The 20,719-nt window shown below is 44.7% G+C and overlaps 1 protein-coding gene across 1 annotated transcript; it reads left to right on the forward strand.

Annotated features, from left to right (window-relative positions):
- The first annotated feature begins 2,115 nt into the window (after positions 1-2,115).
- On the forward strand, positions 2,116-5,653 carry LOC116950949 (adiponectin-like). Its single transcript, XM_032969152.2, has 3 exons — positions 2,116-2,218; positions 3,187-3,490; positions 4,364-5,653. The coding sequence occupies exons 2-3, from the start codon at positions 3,199-3,201 to the stop codon at positions 4,855-4,857; spliced, it is 786 nt and encodes a 261-aa protein (XP_032825043.2). The 5' UTR covers positions 2,116-2,218; positions 3,187-3,198; the 3' UTR covers positions 4,858-5,653.
- The last annotated feature ends 15,066 nt before the right edge of the window (positions 5,654-20,719 follow it).

The following is a 20,719-nucleotide window of genomic DNA, read 5'->3' on the forward strand; positions in this document are numbered from 1 at the left end:
CCCCCAGAGCAATGGCAGTCTCTCCTCCACAGTGACTACTTGCACATTCCACGTGGCCAACCGCAGTGGTTTCTTTCCGTGTCTGCCAAATGAGAATTTCATAGATGCCTGTCCCCCCGGCACAAGCTCATTTCATTGTGTCCACCCTGGTTAACTGGTTAGGTAATTAAGGTGGAAAGGTTACCAGCCCCACGCACACAAAGACAAAGGTCCTCCGCATAACCTTAACAGATTGTTGGGGCAAGTGCTGTTTGCGAGCACCTACGAAGGTCGGCACAGCACACGAGGGGGAGGGCGGCCAGCACCACGCCCGACCGCCTTTGTCTCCCCAGTGGCGATGTTTACACACCGCACCAGGTACTCATTTGAGACTGAGTCGACCTAGGAGAAGCCCAGGATCGGTTCAGAAAATCATCACTGGTTCAGATAATCATCACTGGTGTTGGTCGTGAGCGAGAATCGAACTCGGCTCGCCGGGTTTTGTAGCGCTGCGTGCTAACCGTTACACCGCCGCTCCCACTCATTCTCACATCCACACGATACTTACACACACGCGACACACACGCGTGTGCATCCGCGGGTGCACACGTGCGTGAGCTCATTCTGTGATTACAAAAAGGGGGGGGGGGGGTGGGGGCACTTCTGTTTCACGAATTGGAAGAAAAAACTCAAATGGGAATAAAAACACCTAAACACACATTCGGAAACTGGAGACTTCTCAATGGGGTCAGCCCATATGACCCGACCCTGAGGTTTTACGGAAATGTAAGTGGTCATAATCGCATAACTTTAGACAATTGGGTGTTGTAGATCCGCACACACGCATCCACACATTGATAGCAGTTCCTTAAATAAAAGGACTTAAAGTCAGCCAGAGACAATGGCGAATGAGGTAGCATGCTTGTACGGTATGACTGCTCCGAGAGAATGTAAGCATGTACGTTGAACTTCTTTGGAACCGTACGTAGCAAACCGTGCTAATCGGAGGTGCGGGGGAAGGGGAACAGACGAAGGTAAAACAAACTCTTACCTTTCGTGATGAAAACCAAGTGCTTTTACTGGGACTGTTTCACGAGATGCCACTTTTTTTTCATCATCATCAAATATTTTCTTTGGGTTATGTAAGATTTTCCCACGAATTTACGCAAACATTTGAATGAGTCCTTGACAGGCGCAGCCTTAATTTTGTAATCAAGACAGGCTCCATTCAGGGGACACGGCTGCAAGAGGTGATGAAAATCGCTCATATAGAATAAACTATACAGCGTCACAATTCACAGTTTATATCAAAAATGCTAAACATTGAATTAGCATATAAAAAACATTAATTTATGACCTGCAAAGAATGGGGCGGTGAAGTTGTAGATTGTATCGTCTCTCCGTACTGCTTCTTGACGTGGTTCGATTACCAGCAGTCACGTGGGCACCGATTCAGAGTGAGTCGCAGCTCTTTATTTATTTATTTGAAAGCACGGGTTTAATCCTCAATCCAGATAATTTGTCTTCTTTGGTTCTTTCGGCAAAGTCACGTAGAATGAGAATACAATTTATAAAATAAAATAACAATAAAATTCTCACGACGTTTCGGCCACAAAACAAGCGGCCTTCATCAGGTGAAGGGACGAGACTGTCCTCCAGACAAGACTGTCCTCCAGACGGTCTTTTCCCTTCACCTGATGAAGGCCGCTTGTGTTGTGGCCGAAACGTCGTGAGAATTTTATTGTGTTATTTTATTTTATCAATTTATTATTTCATTCTCATTCTACGTGACTTTACCGAAAGAACCAAAGAAGATGAATCCTTGCAGTCACGAAAGCTTTAAATCCAGATAATTTGCTCGAGAACAATCACGCGTGAACTTGTGGCGCAAGATTGCAGCGTACTGAAATTGAACAATACATAAAAACCACGAATGTAATCAGGCTTCATTCCATCGCTTTGATCTTCACTGCGAATGCGATGTCCGAGTCAGCTGTCACCCGAGCCGCGCACCCAGAGAGTCCCTCTGCCAGGAGCGATGGACTCGGCGCCTGTCCCCCCCCCCCCCCCCCATGTACCCAAAATGTCTCAACCCTGAGCCCGTTCCCTTCCCTGGCACTCCGACACGCCTACTGGCCCAGCTATAAAAAGGAGGCATTTACCTTCAGTATCAGTGAGGGCCGTTCCCCTTTGAACGTTGCGGCCGCCGGCGTCGTATCAGCGTCCGCGTAACTTTGAGGTATTCCCGGTTTATTTCGAGTCCCGGCCCGTGGGGGAAATAGACTTATGGCTTTCACAATGGCTCCTCAATCACTCTCTTACGCCACAGCTAGAGGCATCGCATAGCATTGTGTTCTGGTCGAAGTTTAAGTTAATATCACAATTCTAACCACACATCAATTGGTGGCTTTAGTTGAACCATGTAATGAAGTGAGGTTATGTTTTGTTTATCGCTTTGTAATTTCACATGGGAGCGCTTCTTCAAAATGAAGCCGTGCAAAAGACTCGGCGCTTGATTTTAGGATCAAGGTGAACGATATGGAGGCATTAAACAACGGTGTCTTCATTTCAGCATAGAAACATTTGGGTAAACAGTCAATTTCACAATTTTTGTGCAGTCTGCTAATTTAGTACTGAAAACAATTTAACAGCAGAGCGTACATTATGCTTCATTATGTGTTCACATGATTGGTGGAGTTATGGAATTATGGATCATAATGGGGTAGACAGATGGGAGTTATATAATGGGACCTTTTCATCAGATGAGACTTGCCGCCCTGGTGTAAAGGTTGGCACAATGGACTTGCAACCCAGACGTGATCGATTCTATTCTATCTTGCAGCTGAAATAATGGTGCAAGTTTCTTTAATCCCACTGCCTCTGTTCACCCAGCAGTTATACATTGATACAGGTTAGTCGATTGACAGGTGAGGTAAAGTGTGGGCACTCCCACCTCTGGCAAGATGTCTGCCCAGCGTGGAAGAGTACGCAAAGTACCCTCTACAGAGCTCACAAGTGTAGGCCCATCTGTCAGCAGTGGTTTGAGCAAGGAATTGCAGGGTTGCACCTGTTACGGTTACTTTTAAATTTAACATCAGTCGGCCGAAAAAAATTGTGGGTCATATGGAGAATATCCTTGCGGATGCTGATAACCCCGATGTCACTTTTGCATTTGCCTCTATGGTTCCTGGACTTCGTTACTTGCAGCCGCTACGGAAGATGGCCCTGTGGTTGGGATCCAGCCTCCTGCTGCTAATGCTGCTGCTGCCAGCGAAGGCTGCCACAGATATCCACCCCGCCGAGCAGGGGAAGTGTCAGATGAGCTACACGGGAATACCTGGGTTACCGGGAAACCCTGGGATCCCAGGGAACCCAGGCAGTCTGGGCCCAGTCGGTCCATCAGGAAGGGACGGGCGAGAAGGTCACCTGGGCCAGCCTGGAAAGAATGGCGAGAAAGGAGACCAGGGCGATCAGGGCCTGAAAGGGGACAAAGGGAGCGCAGGAGAGGCCGGTAAATCCCCTGCACTTTTACTGCACCAATGCTGGGCCTTCCAGTAGATGTAACCTCTAGTGACAGCACACATATTCAGTGTGCCTCTTGCATTAAGCAGACTATTAGACCAATGTATTCCTATGTTGACAAAGGTCCTCCTCTAAACATTACCTAAATATATTTTTGGATATGCGATATATTCTGCCTAATTCAAGCGTATAAGACTGATTTTTACACGCTTTTATTTAACTCACTCTGTCTGTTGTTGTTGTCGTCGTTGTTGTATCCTCAAATCTTGTAACTCAATTTTAATCCACTTCCCAATGTGATATCGACTGCAAATTTGGTATACTTATGTCATACTGATGACAATACTATATTCTATCATTAAAAAAAACATATTTTAAAACATTCTTTTTTATATGTTATGTTTCGTCTTGGGTATAATTGTCCACGCTCAACTCACGTTGGCTGTAATTGACCACGGTCCCTTACGTTATGGCAGCTTCAGGGCCATTTCTTGGAGTCGTGGAGTTCTTCCATTACTAGTACGGTACATTTCATTAAAGCGTGTTTTTAAAAGTTTTTTTTAAATATAACTTTTTTATAAATGTGTTGATATCCCATTAAAACATTGAGGCAAATGATTAAAGTGAAGTCTGGCATTGTCAAAAATTTAAATAGAACAATATTTTTACTAAATGTAGGACTTTGCAAAAAAATGTCTACACTTAAATTATGGGCCAGTCATGAATACCAACAAAAATATTCGTGATAAATACAAGTCTGAAAATAATAATAAACTCCGTTTTCCAAAATCATGACTTACAGCAACCCAAAGCAAATGCTTCATTTTTCTATGTGCAGAAACTCTTTATAATCCCTTCACAGGATTGCCTGGAAAATTCGGACCGATGGGTCCCGCTGGAGAGAGAGGGGATCGTGGACTTCAGGGTGAAAAGGGAGACAAAGGAGAAGTTCCGGCTGCCATCCCTAGATCCGCATTCACTGTGGGTCTGTCTGTATCGAACCCTCCCAGCGGATCTCCCATCAGATTCAGCAAGGTCATGTACAATGAGCAGAATCATTACGACACGTTTACCGGCAGGTTCACTTGCCATTTCCCGGGCATCTATTACTTTTCTTACCATATCACCGGAGCATCTGGCACCACCCAGGTCTCTTTGAGATACAATGGACAAGCAGTTCAGAATACATATTCCTCAACCAGCAGCGTTTATAGCCTGTCCGGCGCCTCAGTGCTGCGCTTGAGAAAGGGCAATGAAGTGTGGGTGCAGACCGAAGGTGCTCACATCAAGGCTTACACAGACGTTAACACTGACAGCACTTTCTCGGGTGTCTTGATCTACCCTGACCTGTCTTGAACAGGCGCTTTTTAACCTAAGAACTGCTCCATATAGCTTTGCTTGAAGTCTGACGTTGAACGCGTAAGGTGTGGTGCAAAACAGCACGTAAACAGCACGTAGAAATGTGTGTAGTCTGGGAGACAATACGTCAGCATATACGTACATGGCGTGCCAGTGTGTAGGTGTTCATGGTTGAGCTCTATGGCTCTCAGATTAATTCACATAGACTCACAGTTACAAATAGCTAAAGACACAACAATAATAGATGATGAGTTAATTATTGCTAAAACAATGTGCATTGATTGTATACAAATAAAAACATTTAATTCAAATGTTGCATATGTACTTCTATGATTTTTTTTTTAAATGATGATTAGTTGTTTGTAAATTACATTTTTTTAAAATTATTCTGATCACTTCAATTGTATTGCAACTATTGTGCATTACTTTTCAAAATGTAAAATAATACATTTTAAAAGTAATGGTTGATGTGTCAAAACAAAGCTGCATAGTACTCTTTGATTCTTTCGGTAAAGTCACGTAGGTAGATTTTTTTTTATAATAAATCACGACGTTTCAATCGCCACACATGCAAACCGTCGTCACCTGAAGACACCTGAAGACGGTTGCCTGTGTGGCGATCGAAACGTCGTGATCTATTATTATTTTTCTTCTGCCTACGTGACTTTACCGAAAGAACCAAAGAGTATGGATTCCTGCAGTCACGCAAGCTTCAAATCAAGAATGCTGCATAGTATTTGCGGAGGATGATTTCATATCATAAATAGACAAAATAAAGCATTGCAATGAGTCATCTGCCGTGTATATTGTCCAGGATGTGTGCCACTACTTCAGGAGCTTTGATAATGCATGTGAACGTATTGGCGGTACATTGGTGGTGCACGGTTTATAAAAACAGCACATTTTAGGTATTGTTATTTCTTTTCCCACGATTCGCAACGCCGGTCAGAAAATATTGCGGGGTGATGGTGGTGCTTCAAAATCAGTTCTCGAGAACGTTTATATGAGCGGGCTGAACACGAAGCCTCAGTCTGTTGACGTATAGCAAGCACCCAACCTGATGACGATTGGCTTCTCCGTATGCCAAAGGCAAATTTGACTCCTCGTGCCCTAGACTTGGTCGGACGGTTCCTCGATTCAACGGACCAAAATCAATGGCCATTATTGACCTTTATTTGCAAGTCTCAGTAGGCTGAATGAACCATCGATTTTAGACAGTTTTATGAGTTCTGGTGTTATGCTGCACCGGTGGACCGCCTATATGTCCAAATACCCATGGATAACCCCCAGATAATAGAATAAATCTGCCACACAACATCTATCCGAGAAAAAGTAACGGATGAAAGTAAAACGTTCTATAATGGACAGGGGAATAATATGAATTGAGGTGTAAATAATAGAAGTTTTAGTGGGCCCTATAGCACTCACAGATAATAGAAGCAGTGGGTAATAGGGCAGAGGATAAGAGTTCTACTGTATTCCATATACAAATTAACACCAGAAACACCAGTATTATATATGACCTCTTATTGACGACCATTTATCCGTAATTATCTGCAAAAAATTTAATAGATAAGTGGATTAAATTCGGAGATCAAATTGCGGATGATGGGATCCATGATGATCATCCTTCACATCGCCACAGTTGAGAGGAGATCTCCAAAAGCACCAATGATAAGCTCATCAAACAAGCTTCCCAGAATTAACTCACCATCATCACCTTTAATCAATTCGCATAAACAAGCAACAGGACCGGGATGTGATGGCCTGTGTACAGAATTCCTCAAGAACCTGGAACTAAATGGATGGCAACACTGGCTTGCAAACATCTTCAGACACGAACTATCATATCTCTCTCCTGAATCCCTTTAGTGGGCCACCAGACCTCGGCATTTGGCGCCTGGACATACTGCCATATGCAAGAATAAAATAAAGACGTTATTATATCACTCAGGTGGGCCTTTGATAACGTTGATCGTCTATCAATAGTAATCGCTGTTATCACATAACATGTTAGCATGAGTAATGTTCATAATTTATTCAAGTACATGCCGGTTAAAAAAGAGGGTCCGTCAATACTCGTGGATAACCCTCGGATAATCGGATTCGTTTTCTACACTACGCCTGGCGTCACAATACATTCCTGTTCGTAGGAAATCGTACCGCAGCGAAGAACACACTCCCCGTGCCGCCACTGCGTGGTGGTGACGTGCGGGATTTTATTCATGGCGAACCCAACGAGTGGGTAGCCGGGATGGTACGGCTGATCTCTGTGCAATGTAATGAGTCCATAACAAATATCGAGATGGCAAATAATTATAATGTTAAGAAGGTGTAATCTATATTTTGAGGTGTAATCTACTTAACTGCTCAACCCGAGCTATAAATGCTTCTGATACGTGCATCGTCTTTGTTACTGTTCGCCCTGGTCTAACGCTGATGAGACTCGGCCACCTCTGGTGTAGGCCAATCAGTTTCAAAGACAATCCATATATTATGATAATTATCAGAGCACGCTTGTTTGCATGTTTTGCCACAGGTACGTGTGGTGAATGCGGACTTCATTCCTTGCAAATGGTATCTATTTGGTATTTGAACATCTTAACACCTGTTTTATTGCCAGAAAGGGTAAGACCAATTCTTATTTTTCATACTTAAGTAATGCAGGTGTGTCATGTCCAAATGAGGTTACCTTGATGTGTGCTGGTGTGCTTGCATGGGCGTGTGCTTGCTCAGTTATGGAACAGGAAAACATAATGTGCGTTTTTTGGGTTAGATTGCGTAAATATAAATGTGTTGTGAAACTCGCCACCATCTGAAAGAGCCAACTAGTAAGGACTGTCACGTAAACAAAACATGGCAATTCGTTACTAGTACAGCACACCGGTGTGTTGGAGAGTAAACACAACATTTACAGTTCTAGTACGACAGCCAGATTTGAACGTGAATCGGTAGAACAAAAAAATCGCGATTTAGAATTCTTGCTCAACCCCATCCAAGATCCCAACGCTCCAACCCCATACCAGCTCAATTCCAAGCTCGACCTCATGCTGGATCTCAAACTGACATCTACAACAGTTCGATCCCATTCGGTTCACACATTGAGATTATTTAGATTAACTTGCTGCTATAAATGTCCAAATTATAAGCCACTTTGTTAAGCTATCGTCATTTGTGGCCAGGTCGCTTCTTAAAATAAGCCAATACCTCAGTGGGATTTGGCTGGTAGGATGGGGATGGTTTAGTTGCATTTGTGTGTTTAGGTGATTTGGTTACCTTCCTCGTACTTTGCACTATCGTGTTCTTGTACTGTTTGTTGTTGTAACGTTCTGACCCGCCCCTATTGGACATCTTTGAAAAAGAGCTTTATAGCCCATCGGATTCCTCCAGTATAAATCAATATTCTGAGTCTGATGATCCCTCCATATTTTAGGACTCATTCTGTTGCACTTCAGCATCACGCGGACCCTGAGAACAATCTGCGCCTCCAAGGCAACTTCAGGTGATACAGAAATCATGAACTGGTCATTTGCAACATTTGTAGTATTCACATAAGTATGGCTTATGTGGCCATACTTGACCCCGCTGGTCAGTGTGGGTTCTTGACGTGGGAGCCAAGCGCCACTCGCTTTACACTGGTCAACGTGAAGCATGGTGAAACAAACACCGTGACCCACACGACAAGGGGTGGCCCTTATGCAGTCGTGAATTCACGAAAGGGGCTGTAGATAAGTATGCATTCACATTGATCCATATGCCATAGGTAATGTACACTGGACATGGTAGCTCAGGACCGAGTCTAGATATCTATCGCCACTAAGATGTTTTTTTTAAGAATCAAAATCTTTATGTAGACTGGAGGAATCAGATGCCTCCTCCTGATCGAGAGGAGCCAGTTGATGTGGTTCGGGCGCCTGATAAGGATGCCCCCGGAAAGACTCCCCCCTGGAACTCTACGGGCAGCAGCAGCAGCAACCTCCCGCTGGGTGAAGACCCCGGGGCCGGCCCAGGACACGCTGCTGCTGGCGGGACGATGTCGCTCGGCTGACCTGGGAACGCCTGGGAATTCCCCAGAAAGAGCTAGATTCTGTTTATAGTAGTGTATAATGTAGTGTATAGTGTAGTAATGTATAGTCGTATATAGTGTAGTGTATAGTAGTGTATAGTGTAGTAGTGTATAGTAAGGTAGTGCTAGAGTCTGGCGTCAGGGAAAGGGAGGTCTTGACCCCCCGACTCAACATGCTGCCGCTGCGGCCCTCACCAGGACAAGCGGATTGAGAAACGAACGAACGAGTCTGATGAGCTATGAAGCTCTTTTTCACAGATGTCCAGTATTGCAGTGTGCAAACCACTACACCAATGCTTCCCAAATAACATCTGTACTATGCTATAATTATGAGTTTTTTAAGTTGTTAGATATATTAAGCGACCTGGCCACAAATGATTGCTCAACTAAGTCGCTTATCATATGGAAATGTATAGCAACTAAATACTCTAAACGCGTTGTTTCAAAATGTGGGGGGACAGACCGGAGAACCCGGAGACAAATCCACGTGGCCACGGGAAGAGCCCGCAAACTCTCAACATGCAGGCGCCTGTGTCGGGATCAAACCCACCACCTTCTGTATACCAGGTGAGGTTGTTAACATCTCACCACAGCGGTGCCCCATGCCTGTAAAGCCTGTTATTGCCAAATATTGTACGAGAAAACTGCTTTAGAGGAGACTATTAGTATGATGACGTGGGACCCATTGACTTATCATTATGATTGTTCTTATGATAGTTCTTGAAGCAGTGGCTTAAATGTATAAACAGACAGTAAACACAACGTGTTACTCAATGTAATGCTTTATTTTGTCTGCTTGTTGATTATGTTAAATCATTCTCGACATATACTCATCAGCATTGCTCTCAAACACCGACAATTACATTTCAAATGGATTATTTTGAATTAATAAAGAAAGTACAGTTCTAATTCATTTTCAATCATCAGATATATATTTTTAAAATACAAAGATTAAAAATATATTATCTTTCACCATATAACATACCATATCAAATGAGTACATATCCGATTTGATAACATTTTAAAATCTGGTCTGTATAAAGTCACCACAAATTGTGTACTTATCATCTATTGTGTTATGTTGAATAATATATTTTATGCATTTGGCTACTGGTATGCAATTATGAGTTCATGTGCATTTTTATACCTGTATTAACACGTATATATACTTCCACAAAAAAGAATATCAACGTTTGAGTATTGCATTGTGCAATATACAAAAAAACCCTACAATTATTTTATGAAGATGCCTGCGTGTTGCATTTAAAATGGCTTACATGTGTTTATATGTGCAGTATGCTGAACTTATTTCGCACCGTACGTTGCCAACCGTGCTAATCGGAGGTGCGGGGGGGGGGGGGGGGCAACAAACTAAACACAAAACGCAATACTAAAAATTAGTATTTCATCTAGATTTAAAAGTGGCTTCCTAATATCGGAAGGAAGAGCGTTCCCGATTGCACAGGAACTCATCTGAAAGCGCGCGATGCAGTGGCCATCTTTGTTCGATGGCCAGCCAAAAGCCGCCACTGTGAGGATGACCAAAATTCGCGTGATGGTTAATGCTCCTTGAAAATACATGATCACAGTTCGTGTGTATATTTGTATTTACATTCTTAAAAATAGCAGACTGCTATGGATTGGTCATGCCAGAGGAAGGCCACCAAACAGGAATCCAGCAAAAGCAACGCTGGTGGTGGAAGGAAACAGAGGCAGGGGACGACTAAGAAAGGATGGACTGATGGAGTTGAAGACGGACTAGAATGGAGAGGCATAATAAAATATGGTTATTGCCAAACGTGAAGGACTGATGCTGGCAGCTTGTGGATTCAGCAGCCTCTGTAGAGAGGCTGGACGGCAAGGGAGTCCACTTGTTATAACCAGCAAGCACATTTTTTGGTCTTTAACTCGTGGCTAATGGCAGTTTTCGCTGGTACTTGATAGCAAAAGTGAATATCCAGATTCCAGATTAAAAAACGTACAAATATGCACGGCCAGGGTAAATTTGTGCGTGCTGACAGCTTTTCTTTGCCTATCAGATAGAAGCATTCTGAAGAAGCTACCAGCACTTGGACCAAAACGTCAGGCATTATGCTGAACAAGACGCGGTACAACCAAAAGCACATCGGAGTTCTATGCAGCGTAACCATGAAAAACGATCCGGTAGTATGCTAGGTATGGGTTGGCTCATGTACCGTCTAATAGTGTACGTATGCTCACGTACTATTTGTGTGTTTTTTGCATCGCGTACCTTACATGTTAAGTGTCGGACTTCCAGCAGAGCTAATCGAGTAATTGAATGCAACCGTTAAGTTAGGCCAGGGTACATCAAGAAACCTGAGAAAGTGCTGTCAGTGGTAACGTCTGTGTAAGCCTTGATGTGAGCACCTTCGGTCTGCACCCACACTTCATCGCCCTTTCTCAAGCACAGCACTGAGGCGCCGGACAGGCTGTAAACGCTGCTGGTTTAGAAATATGTATTCTGAACTGCTTGTCTATTGTGTCTCAAGGAGACCTGGGTGGTGCCAGATGCTCCGGTGATATGGTAAGAAAAGTAATAGATGCCCGGGAAATGGCAAGTGAACCTGTCGGTGAGTGTGTCGTAATGATTCTGCTCATTGTACATGACCTTGCTGAATCTGATGGGAGATCCGCTGGGAGGGTTTGATACAGACAGACCCACAGTGAATGCGGATCTGGGGATGGCAGCCGGGACTTCTCCTTTGTCTCCCTTTTCACGCTGAAGTCCACGATCCCCTCTCTCTCTAGCGGGACCCATCCGTCCGATCTTTCCAGGCAACCCTGCGAATGGATTGTAAAGAATGACGAAACAAAGAAGAATGGTCGTTTACTCTTTCTGGCAATAAAACAGGTGTTAAGATCTTCTTTGGTTCTTTCGGTAAAGTCACGTAGAATGAGAATAAAATAATAAATTGATAAAATAAAATAACACAATAATATTCTCACGACGTTTCGGCCACAACACAAGCGGCCTTCATCAGGTGAAGGGACGAGACTGTCTGGTAGGACAGCGCTGGAGTGAAAGAGCCACGTTCAGATCACGACCTTTAAGCTGTGTGAGAGGAAACAAAGCGCCTTGACAAAGGAATTAGCATATAATTTAGCATTGAAATGGCTGAGTGATTAGCTTGTGACTGGTCACAGAAATAGCTATGTTAAAAGTTAAAGCATACACATCCGCAGAGGCACCCCTTGACAAAGGAATTAGCATAGAATTTAGCATTGAAATAGCTGAGTGATTAGCTTGTAACTGGTCACAGAAATAGCTACGTTAAAGTCAGAGCATACACATTCACCGAGGCACTTAGTACAAATCAAACAGGAGAATTTAGCATTGAAATAACTAGGCGAATTTAGCATTTAAATAACTGAGTGATTAGCTAGTGACTGGTCACAGAAATTACTATGTTGAAGTCAAGGCCTACACATCTGAGCTATTCACAGTACTATATAGTGAACCAATAAAAAAACTAAAATATAAATTACCTTAATGTTATCAATAAACTCTATATTCTCCAATCAGCTAAGCTACCAACAATAAGTCGTTATATATCACAGTGCTATATGGCGAAAAAATGGGTGGATTCTTACCCTCAACTTTAGCACCACGGATAGCTACGGGCCCCGTTCAGACGGACGAGTTCATCCATGGTCGGAACAGAGGAGGGGGAGAGAGACAGCTGCGAGGCGCTATTATACTCCATGTTATAAACCATACCATTAACCGTGGTGTGAGAGGTATTAAGAGTCAATGCTGGCGAAAGAGCTGCGGTCTGAAGGTCATCGTAAAATACAATTAATTAAGAATAAAAATGGTTTAAAACATCTTTCCAATGGTTACTAAGCCAGAATCCATCTTCTCGGTTGAAATTGTCTCTGTGCTTGTATATGTGAATGGCCTCATGAACGAATCTCTCATGGTAGCCGGTTGGTTTGCAAAGAACCTCTGTCTTGGAGAAGTCAATGTCATGTGAGCCCACTGAATTATAACAGTGATCTGCCACGGCAGAGGAGTTCGTCCTACCGTGTTTCAAGTCTGCTTTATGTTCGCGGATGCGGTGTTAAGATGTTCCAGCCCCAAATATATATACCGATTACAAGGCATCATGATACTTGCAAAAATGTCCCGTAGAATTATTTTTCCATTTACTGTAAGGCAAGTTTTTTTTTCGTCAAACTGTATTCATAAGTAAATATATAATTGCATAAAAATGGGACCATAATTGAATTGCAACGATGTGACAGCCATGTTTTAAAACTCCTACGTGTAGTACGGGCCTGATTTGTGTTTTTACGAAAAAACACGGCATTAATTGTTCCATTGACTGGTAGGAACATTTAAAAAAATACCCAAAATGTATACTGTATTAACAAATATATATGAGCAATGCTGAATATGATAGCCTTCATCAAATAAAAATAATGTGTTACAAACAGTCTGCTAAACGCAATAGACACACCGCATAGCTGCGCTGCTACTGAGTTTACATCTACTGTACTAGACTTTGCAATGTCCGGAAATGGTGCAAGTGGCAGTGCAGGGTTTTTTTTGGTACCGGCCTCTCCTGCGCCCCCTTTGTCCCCTTTCACGCCATGATCCCCCCGGTCTTCTCTCTCGCCGTTCTTGCCAGGCTGGCCCTGGTTTAATTCTCGCCCGTTGCTTCCAGTAGGGCCGACTGGGCCCAGATTCCCTGGGTTCCCCGGGATCCCAGGGTTTCCCTGTATCCCCGGCAGTCCCATGTAGCTCATCTGACACTTCCCCTGCTCTTGTGAGTGGCTGTCTAAGGCAGACGTCACCGGCAACAGCATTTTCTACTTCAAGAGCAGCATTACGAGACTCGATCTCAGCCACAGGGCCATCGTCTGCAGCGTGCTGGAAGAGATATGGAGTCCAGTTAAGAAAACAGGCAAATGAAAGTGACATTTTGTCATGAACACCCAGAATGATATTCTCCACCTCCTATCTGCGTACTCCCATATGCTCCATAATTCCATAGCTCTACCAATGATAAAACATATGATTATGACGAATTCATTTTGTGCTGTTAAATTATTTGAATAATGCATGCACATACTATTAAACAATTATGAAGTTAATAATAGGGTTTTCCCATTTTTTTCTGGCAACAAAACTGAAACCTTTTTACGAGGATTCATGTCTGCATTAACCACAATACCTGCAGTCAAAATGCAAACAAAAAACATACTATGATAATATATTCATTGTCCTTGAAACTGATTGGTCCACACCAAGGGACGGCTTTCTTTTGAGCCTCGACCCAATTGGTGCTCGACCAGACGACGCCAAAAGGCGTACATCTCAAAGACAATGCACTATCAAAGTAATGAGGGCTTGGGGTGAGCATCTACATCATTAAACCTCCTTTGCCAGTACCAAAATGAAATTATAGGGTTTTCCCCTTTTTTTCTGGCAACAAAACTGAAACATTTTTACAAGGATTCATGTATGCATTAACCACAATACCTGCAGTCTGGAATGGAACCCATCGTGCTACGTCTACGTCTTCACCTCCTCGACGTTTTTGTTCAGGCAGTGTGCCAGCTGTCATGACCAGTTATATAGTTATCCCCTGTGCCTGTGATGGCTAGAATAAATGTGAGTGCCTCCTACTACTAGTGCCTCCGAAGTGGCTCACTACACATGTGTAGTGACATAGAATTGGTCACGTAGCAGCATAGTGCTGGCTGCTGGCAGGGAAGGGGATCTGCAGCTTACAGCAGCCCTGACTGACAGCAGATCATGTGATAGACCAGAGAGGGATGTAGGGGAAAGGTCACTGAAAGGGCACATCGAGAACCCGCTAGTAGGTTTCAGAAGGGGGGCGTGGCCGGAGGCGGAGCCAGGCCACACTGACACTATAAGAGGGGCCCCGGGAGGGGACCTCGGGGCTGTTGTGTGGAACGGGATCCTCGTCGTGCTGCTGGAGTCTTCGCCGCCGTCTCTGCCTTCACCATCTCGGCATCGCCAGTCAGGCAGTCTACCAGCTGTCCTGACTGGGAACCGTAGTTGCCAAGTGCCAACTGTTAAGGCCATTTAATAAACAGAGTGCCTCTTACTCTTAGTGTCTCTGAGTCAGTCACTACACATGAACCTAACTCGTTCGTAAGTAGAGGAGTCCTTATATGGGCCTAACTCGTTCGTAAGAAGAGGAGTCCTTTATACGGAACTAACGTTTTCGTAAGTAGAGGAGTCCCTTATGGACATGACTTGTTCATAAGTAGAAGAGTTCCTGCACATGGACCTAACTCGTTCGTAAGAAGAGGAGTCCTTTATACGGAACTAACGTGTTCGTAAGTAGAGGAGTCCCTTATGGACATAACTTGTTCATAAGTAGAAGAGTCACTGTCCATGGACCTAACTCATTCGTAAGTAGAGGACTTTTTGGTTCTTTCGGTAAAGTCACGTAGGTCTAAAATAAATTAAATCACGACGTTTCGATGGCAACACAAGTGACCGTCATCAGGTGGAACAGATACAGCAGGAGAACTGCTGACATAGGAGAAAGAGCTGCTGCAACAAGACTTTATATCGGATTTTGGTGGGCTCAACCCAATGGTAAGTGGGAGGAGCTAGAAAAGGAATTTGTACGTAAATGTAAATGTGAGAAATTAGCATGTCAATGTAAGATGGTCCCAGCCACCGGAGGTGGTGGGAATCCTGTGCCTGGGCTGCCTCACCCAAGGGTAAGTGTGCGGAGCTAGAGAAGAAATTTGTACGTAAATGTGAAAGATTAGCATGTCAATGTGAGAAGGTCCCCAGCCACCGGAGGTGGTGAGAATCCTCTGCCTGGGCTGCCACACAGATATTTAGCCTGGTGATGTACTCGGAGAGTCGGAAATAATAGCTGAAACAGGCAGGTAGGATGGAAACATCACAGTCAGTTATAACTTTACTTGGTTAATAACGTCCTTCCAATGATTACTCAGTTTGTATTCATCTTCCCGGTTGAAGTTATGTCTATTTTATATATCTAGATGGCTTCATGAACAAACCTTTGATAGTAGCCTGATGGTTTGCAGAGCACCTTGGTCTCGGAAAAAAACAATATCATGAGAGCCCACAGCATCATAGCAGTGATCAGCCACGGCGGAGGAGTTAGTTCAGCCGTGTTTCAGATCTGCCTTGTGCTCGCGAATATGGTCCGATATATGTCGTTTCATTTCCCCAATGTAACAATCACCACAAGTGCAACTTAGTTTGTAGACTCCAGGGTATTGCATGTCAGGAATGACATCATTCACGGATGGGATTAGATCACGGACTTTGTGTACTGTACTGAATCGGACCTGGATCTTGTGTTTGTTTAAGATTTTGGAAATCTTTTTGGTAACGCCAGCTATATATGGTAATGTGATGGGGGGACCTAACTCGTTCGTAAGTAGAAGAGTCCCTCTACATGTGTAGCGTCGGATCACGTATAAATAAGTGTGTAGCGCCGTAGATGGACTGCAATTATCCGCAATGGCGGACAGTGCCCATCAGGGGCGGTACCGCGAGCCGGCGGGAAAAACCGTTACGATTCCCAGCCCGGGGGAAGGAGGCTGCAGGGTATCCTGGGATCCCCCGCAGCCCCTCCCAACTGGTGGGGGCTGCGGGGTGTTCTACGATCCCTCGTGGCCCCTCCCAACGGGTGGGGGCTGTGAGGTGTTCTACGATCCCACAGAGCTCCGCCCCTCGGCATAGAAACTGTATATAAGGCGGACCTCTGGAGAGGTTAAGAGCAGTTGAAGACTGAAGACCGAAGACTGAAGGCCAGCTAGACTAGGACCCTGGAACCTCGAGCCCACTGCCCTTGTAAGGGCCGGGTCAAGCTTGGACCAGTGGTCGGACCCGTACCTTGGCTGGGTCGGGTCAGGATAGCCTCCCCTAGGACATGAATAGCCGGAGGCCTGGAAGCCAGCAGGGGGCAGTGTTTAGGTCACAATAGCCCGGAGGCCGTACCTCCCTAGGTATAGGGTGTAAGAGAGTTATTATAAGCTAAAAATAAACACACCGTGTTGCTTCTACTTCAACATCTCCGTCTCCATAAAAAAACACATTACACATGGACCTAACTTGTTCGTAAGTAGAGGAGTTTCTGTGGATGGCTCTAACTCGTTCGTAAGTAGAAGAGTCCCTGAACGTGAACTCCTGTACTGTTCATACCTACAAATAAGGGAACACGCCCGAGGGGATGTCTCCCGTGGGGTGGCAGCGATGTTATTGTCCCGTGTGCAGGTGCTCGATGGATTGCTGCATGACAACGACTCTGAGAGATTCTGTTGACTTGGAGAGACCTTCTTTTGGCAGTGGATATAGATCGTGATTACTGATGATCAAAGTAATTGTCCAGCGTTAACTTGTTTTTTCAATGGTTTTATTCAACAGTTTTTCAACGGTTTTACTTAACTTCATTCCTCTGTTTGTCTGGGTCAAATCTTGTAATAAAAATCAAAATTCCCGTTGTCCAATCAATTCCACATTTTGCACACGTACTCAGATCCGGTGACAATGCATGCCTGTATCAAAATCGGCATCAATCAATTAATTATCTACTTTAAAGCATTTTGTATGGACGTCTTATCATTTAGTCCCATGTTGACTTTAGCATGGCAATCCTCCTTGGACGCGGCTGCTGTGCGTACGACGACGGGGCTCATTTCCCATTGTACTCGTTTGCATGAGCAATGCCAATCCTTGGAGCATTTGTGCGTGCACACGGCGAAGGGACTCCTTTCCATCTCTGACCCCGCCTACTTACTCTTGGGTGACACCCACCTCAAACCTCTATATAACCTCTTGTTGCAGCAGCCCTTTCTTGTTCAGCAGTTCTACCGCGGTACCTTTCTACCTGATGGCGATTGCTTGTGTTGCGATCGAAACGTGATTTATTATTTATTTTTTCTACCTACGTGACTTTACCGAAAGAACCAAAGAGTATAATCATATAGTGCTCATTGCATATCCCCCCCCCCCATCCCAGTGACCTCGGTTCGACTGCTTGCTATACGCAACGTAAGTGGAAATTGATCATCTTGTGCGTTAGCCTGGGCATCTCGCTTCACTCCACCTAAAATGAACGCCCGGGTGCAATGGTCTGGCCAATATCACGAGTGACTGTGAATACAGCAGCAATGGATCAACGTTCACATCGCGGTGCTCGTTAGGTACCCAAGTCCCTGGATGAACTCACGGTTCAACCAGAGGATTGAATTTTTGCGAGCTCCAAACTCTCCGGAAGCTCGCTTGCTCTCTCATCGTCTCAAACCTCTGCAATGCTTACGCCGTGGGACACCGCGCTCCGAGTTCGACAACTCAACCTCGAGGGTTGAACACGTAGTAGTAGTAGAGACGTAGTTTCTAACACGTAGTAGTAGGCTTTCGCGAGCAATACCCTTCATAATATGAAGTTTTGGTGGGGGGTTAGACCGCGTCAATGAAAATGTGTCGTTAACCCACCACTACCCGAAGCACAGCCAACATAGGAAGGTTTGTCACGTAAACAAAACGTGCCGATTGGTTACTACTTCAGCACACCTGCGTGTTGGAGAGTAAATCCACCTCATTAACAATTTTGACTACGCCGCTTAGCTGGTGATTGCGCACCTGTAAACCCCTCATCAGTGCCTACCTGATTACAGACCAATTCAGACCTTTTTGGCGGCCAAGGGTGGAAAAAACCCGATTTTTTTGCCCGACAAATCGGGTTATTTGTTTTATTGGAATTAAACCCGATTTTGCAGATTAAAACCTGGTTTTATTATCAGCGTCTCGTGCACACTTCAATCCTGCTCCTCGTCGTCGTCCGCCGCCGCATCGTCTTCGTCGTCGCTCTCGCCGCTGGACTCAGTGTTGTCGCCGTCGTCGGGTAGTCGTAGAACGCGTTGAGGTTCGACTTAATGAAGACGAGCTTCTCGACTGTGTTGGGCGCCAGGTTGTTCCTCAACTTGGAATGGATAAATCCCATCGTCGAGAAGTTTCGCTCAGACGCAGCGGTCGACATGGCCATGCTGAACAGTTTGATGGCGATCTTCTGGAGCGCGGGATAGTCGCTGCCGTCGGTCAGCCACCACTCTAGCGGGGTCTTCCTCCGCTTGGCCAGGAGCTGAAAGCTAATGGGTGCGTGCGACTGAAATCCCGACTTAACTTTAATAAGACCGAATAAAACCGGATTTGGGCAGGATCCAGGTGCTCCGGTTTTATATAAAAACCGATTAAAACCCGAATGAATAAAACCGGGCCGTGCCAGCCTTGTTTTGGCCACCCAGTGCCCTTATAAATCCCAACGTTCATCCTACAAAGTCCCATCACAAGGTAGAAACACAAACAAATAGACAACATTTTTTGCCCGTATTGAAACGGCTGTATGCAGTATGGACCTGAAAACTCAATTTCCCTGTACAAGAATACGGGGTAAACCGTATTGCAATCAGCTTCATCGGGCTATTTGCCTGATGAAACTCATCAGCTTCACCGGTATGCACACGCAAAACAAATCTTGCGGAGACAATTGACGGATAGACTGAATAATCTACACGCTGCTGAGGCGCGGTCTCCCGTGCATCGCCGCTGCCTTCATTCACAATTAAAATGCCGCACCTGGCTTACCCGATGCGATTCCTGTACAAGCAGCGGAATGTGACACAAAAGGGTGGCCCTCCCTCCTGAGGTTTCCCGTGTGCTGCTATGAACGTTGCAGTAGTGCACGACTCCATAGGTAGCGAGCGATCCATCATCATCACCATCACAGGTGAGTCCAACACGGGCCACAGACAGCAACGAACATTTGTTTTGGAGTGTGTGGTTTGAACGGTGTCATTAGTCAGCCACATGCGAGAGATATCAAAGAATGTGGACAATCGGGCCAGCTCGTCGTTTTGTCCGTTGAATCATCATATCCATCATACAGGTTTATTTTTGGTGTTAGATCGCGTAAATATAAATGTTTCTTTAAACCCGCTACCACCCGACACAGCCAATTTTGTTTGTTGCGGTTGCACCCGACTTAAGAGCCGCATGGCTCACAGGGTTATACCTAATAAATTAAACTTGAAAACTTAGTAAGGTTTGTCACGTAAACAGAACATGGAAATTCGTCACTAGTACAGCACACCGGTTGTGTGTTGGAGAGCAAATCCACAACATTTACAATCTGAGTACGACGTTTCACCAGTAATTACAACTCGCCTCATCAGGCAACAGCCAGATTTGTGGAGAAGTCCTCCTGTTTCGTTCCTTAAAATATAGTAGCTGTGATGACGTCACTTGTGAGCCCTTAACGTACGAAGGTGCACCACGCCTGTTTGGGATACACTACCTCCACACACGCTCGCAATAACGATACATTTCTCACAAACCAGCTCTTCCAGTGCTAGCTCGCCACGATCCACAACAGCCGAATTACAATCGGCATCTGCACAGCACTCCACTCGTAACTGTATTTTAGTTTTTAAATCTCACCGAGATTTACGTGGGTTATTCTATGTTGGCATGTGTTGTCATTGTACCACGGAGCGGACGCACAACGCCCGCTATACATTTGGAGGGGGTGCTCTGACATTAATATACCTCAATTGTGTATTCATCGTGCTGCTGTGTTAATTGATCGCATGGCTGAATGGTTATTACTCCACAGGGTGGTTCAGATATCTTGTGACCCCCCCCACCACCTCCCCCCAATTAATTGACCCCTAATATTGTTTCCCGTTGCATATTCATTTTTGTTTTAAATAAAACAAAAACAAATAATATACAGTCGACCCTTCTGCATC

Source organism: Petromyzon marinus, chromosome 41 (assembly GCF_048934315.1).
Source record: "Petromyzon marinus isolate PM22_M1 ecotype Great Lakes invasive population chromosome 41, UKy_Petmar_22M1.pri1.0, whole genome shotgun sequence".
NCBI lineage: Eukaryota > Metazoa > Chordata > Hyperoartia > Petromyzontiformes > Petromyzontidae > Petromyzon > Petromyzon marinus.

What these genes read in the sequence shown, in the direction of transcription:
- LOC116950949 (XM_032969152.2), top strand. Translation starts at nt 3,199, where the DNA reads ATGGCCCTGTGGTTGGGATCCAGCCTCCTGCTGCTAATGCTGCTGCTG. An exon ending in AGGGAGCGCAGGAGAGGCCG is followed by an intron (nt 3,491 to 4,363) that starts GTAAATCCCCTG and finishes ATCCCTTCACAG; the next exon opens with GATTGCCTGGAAAATTCGGA.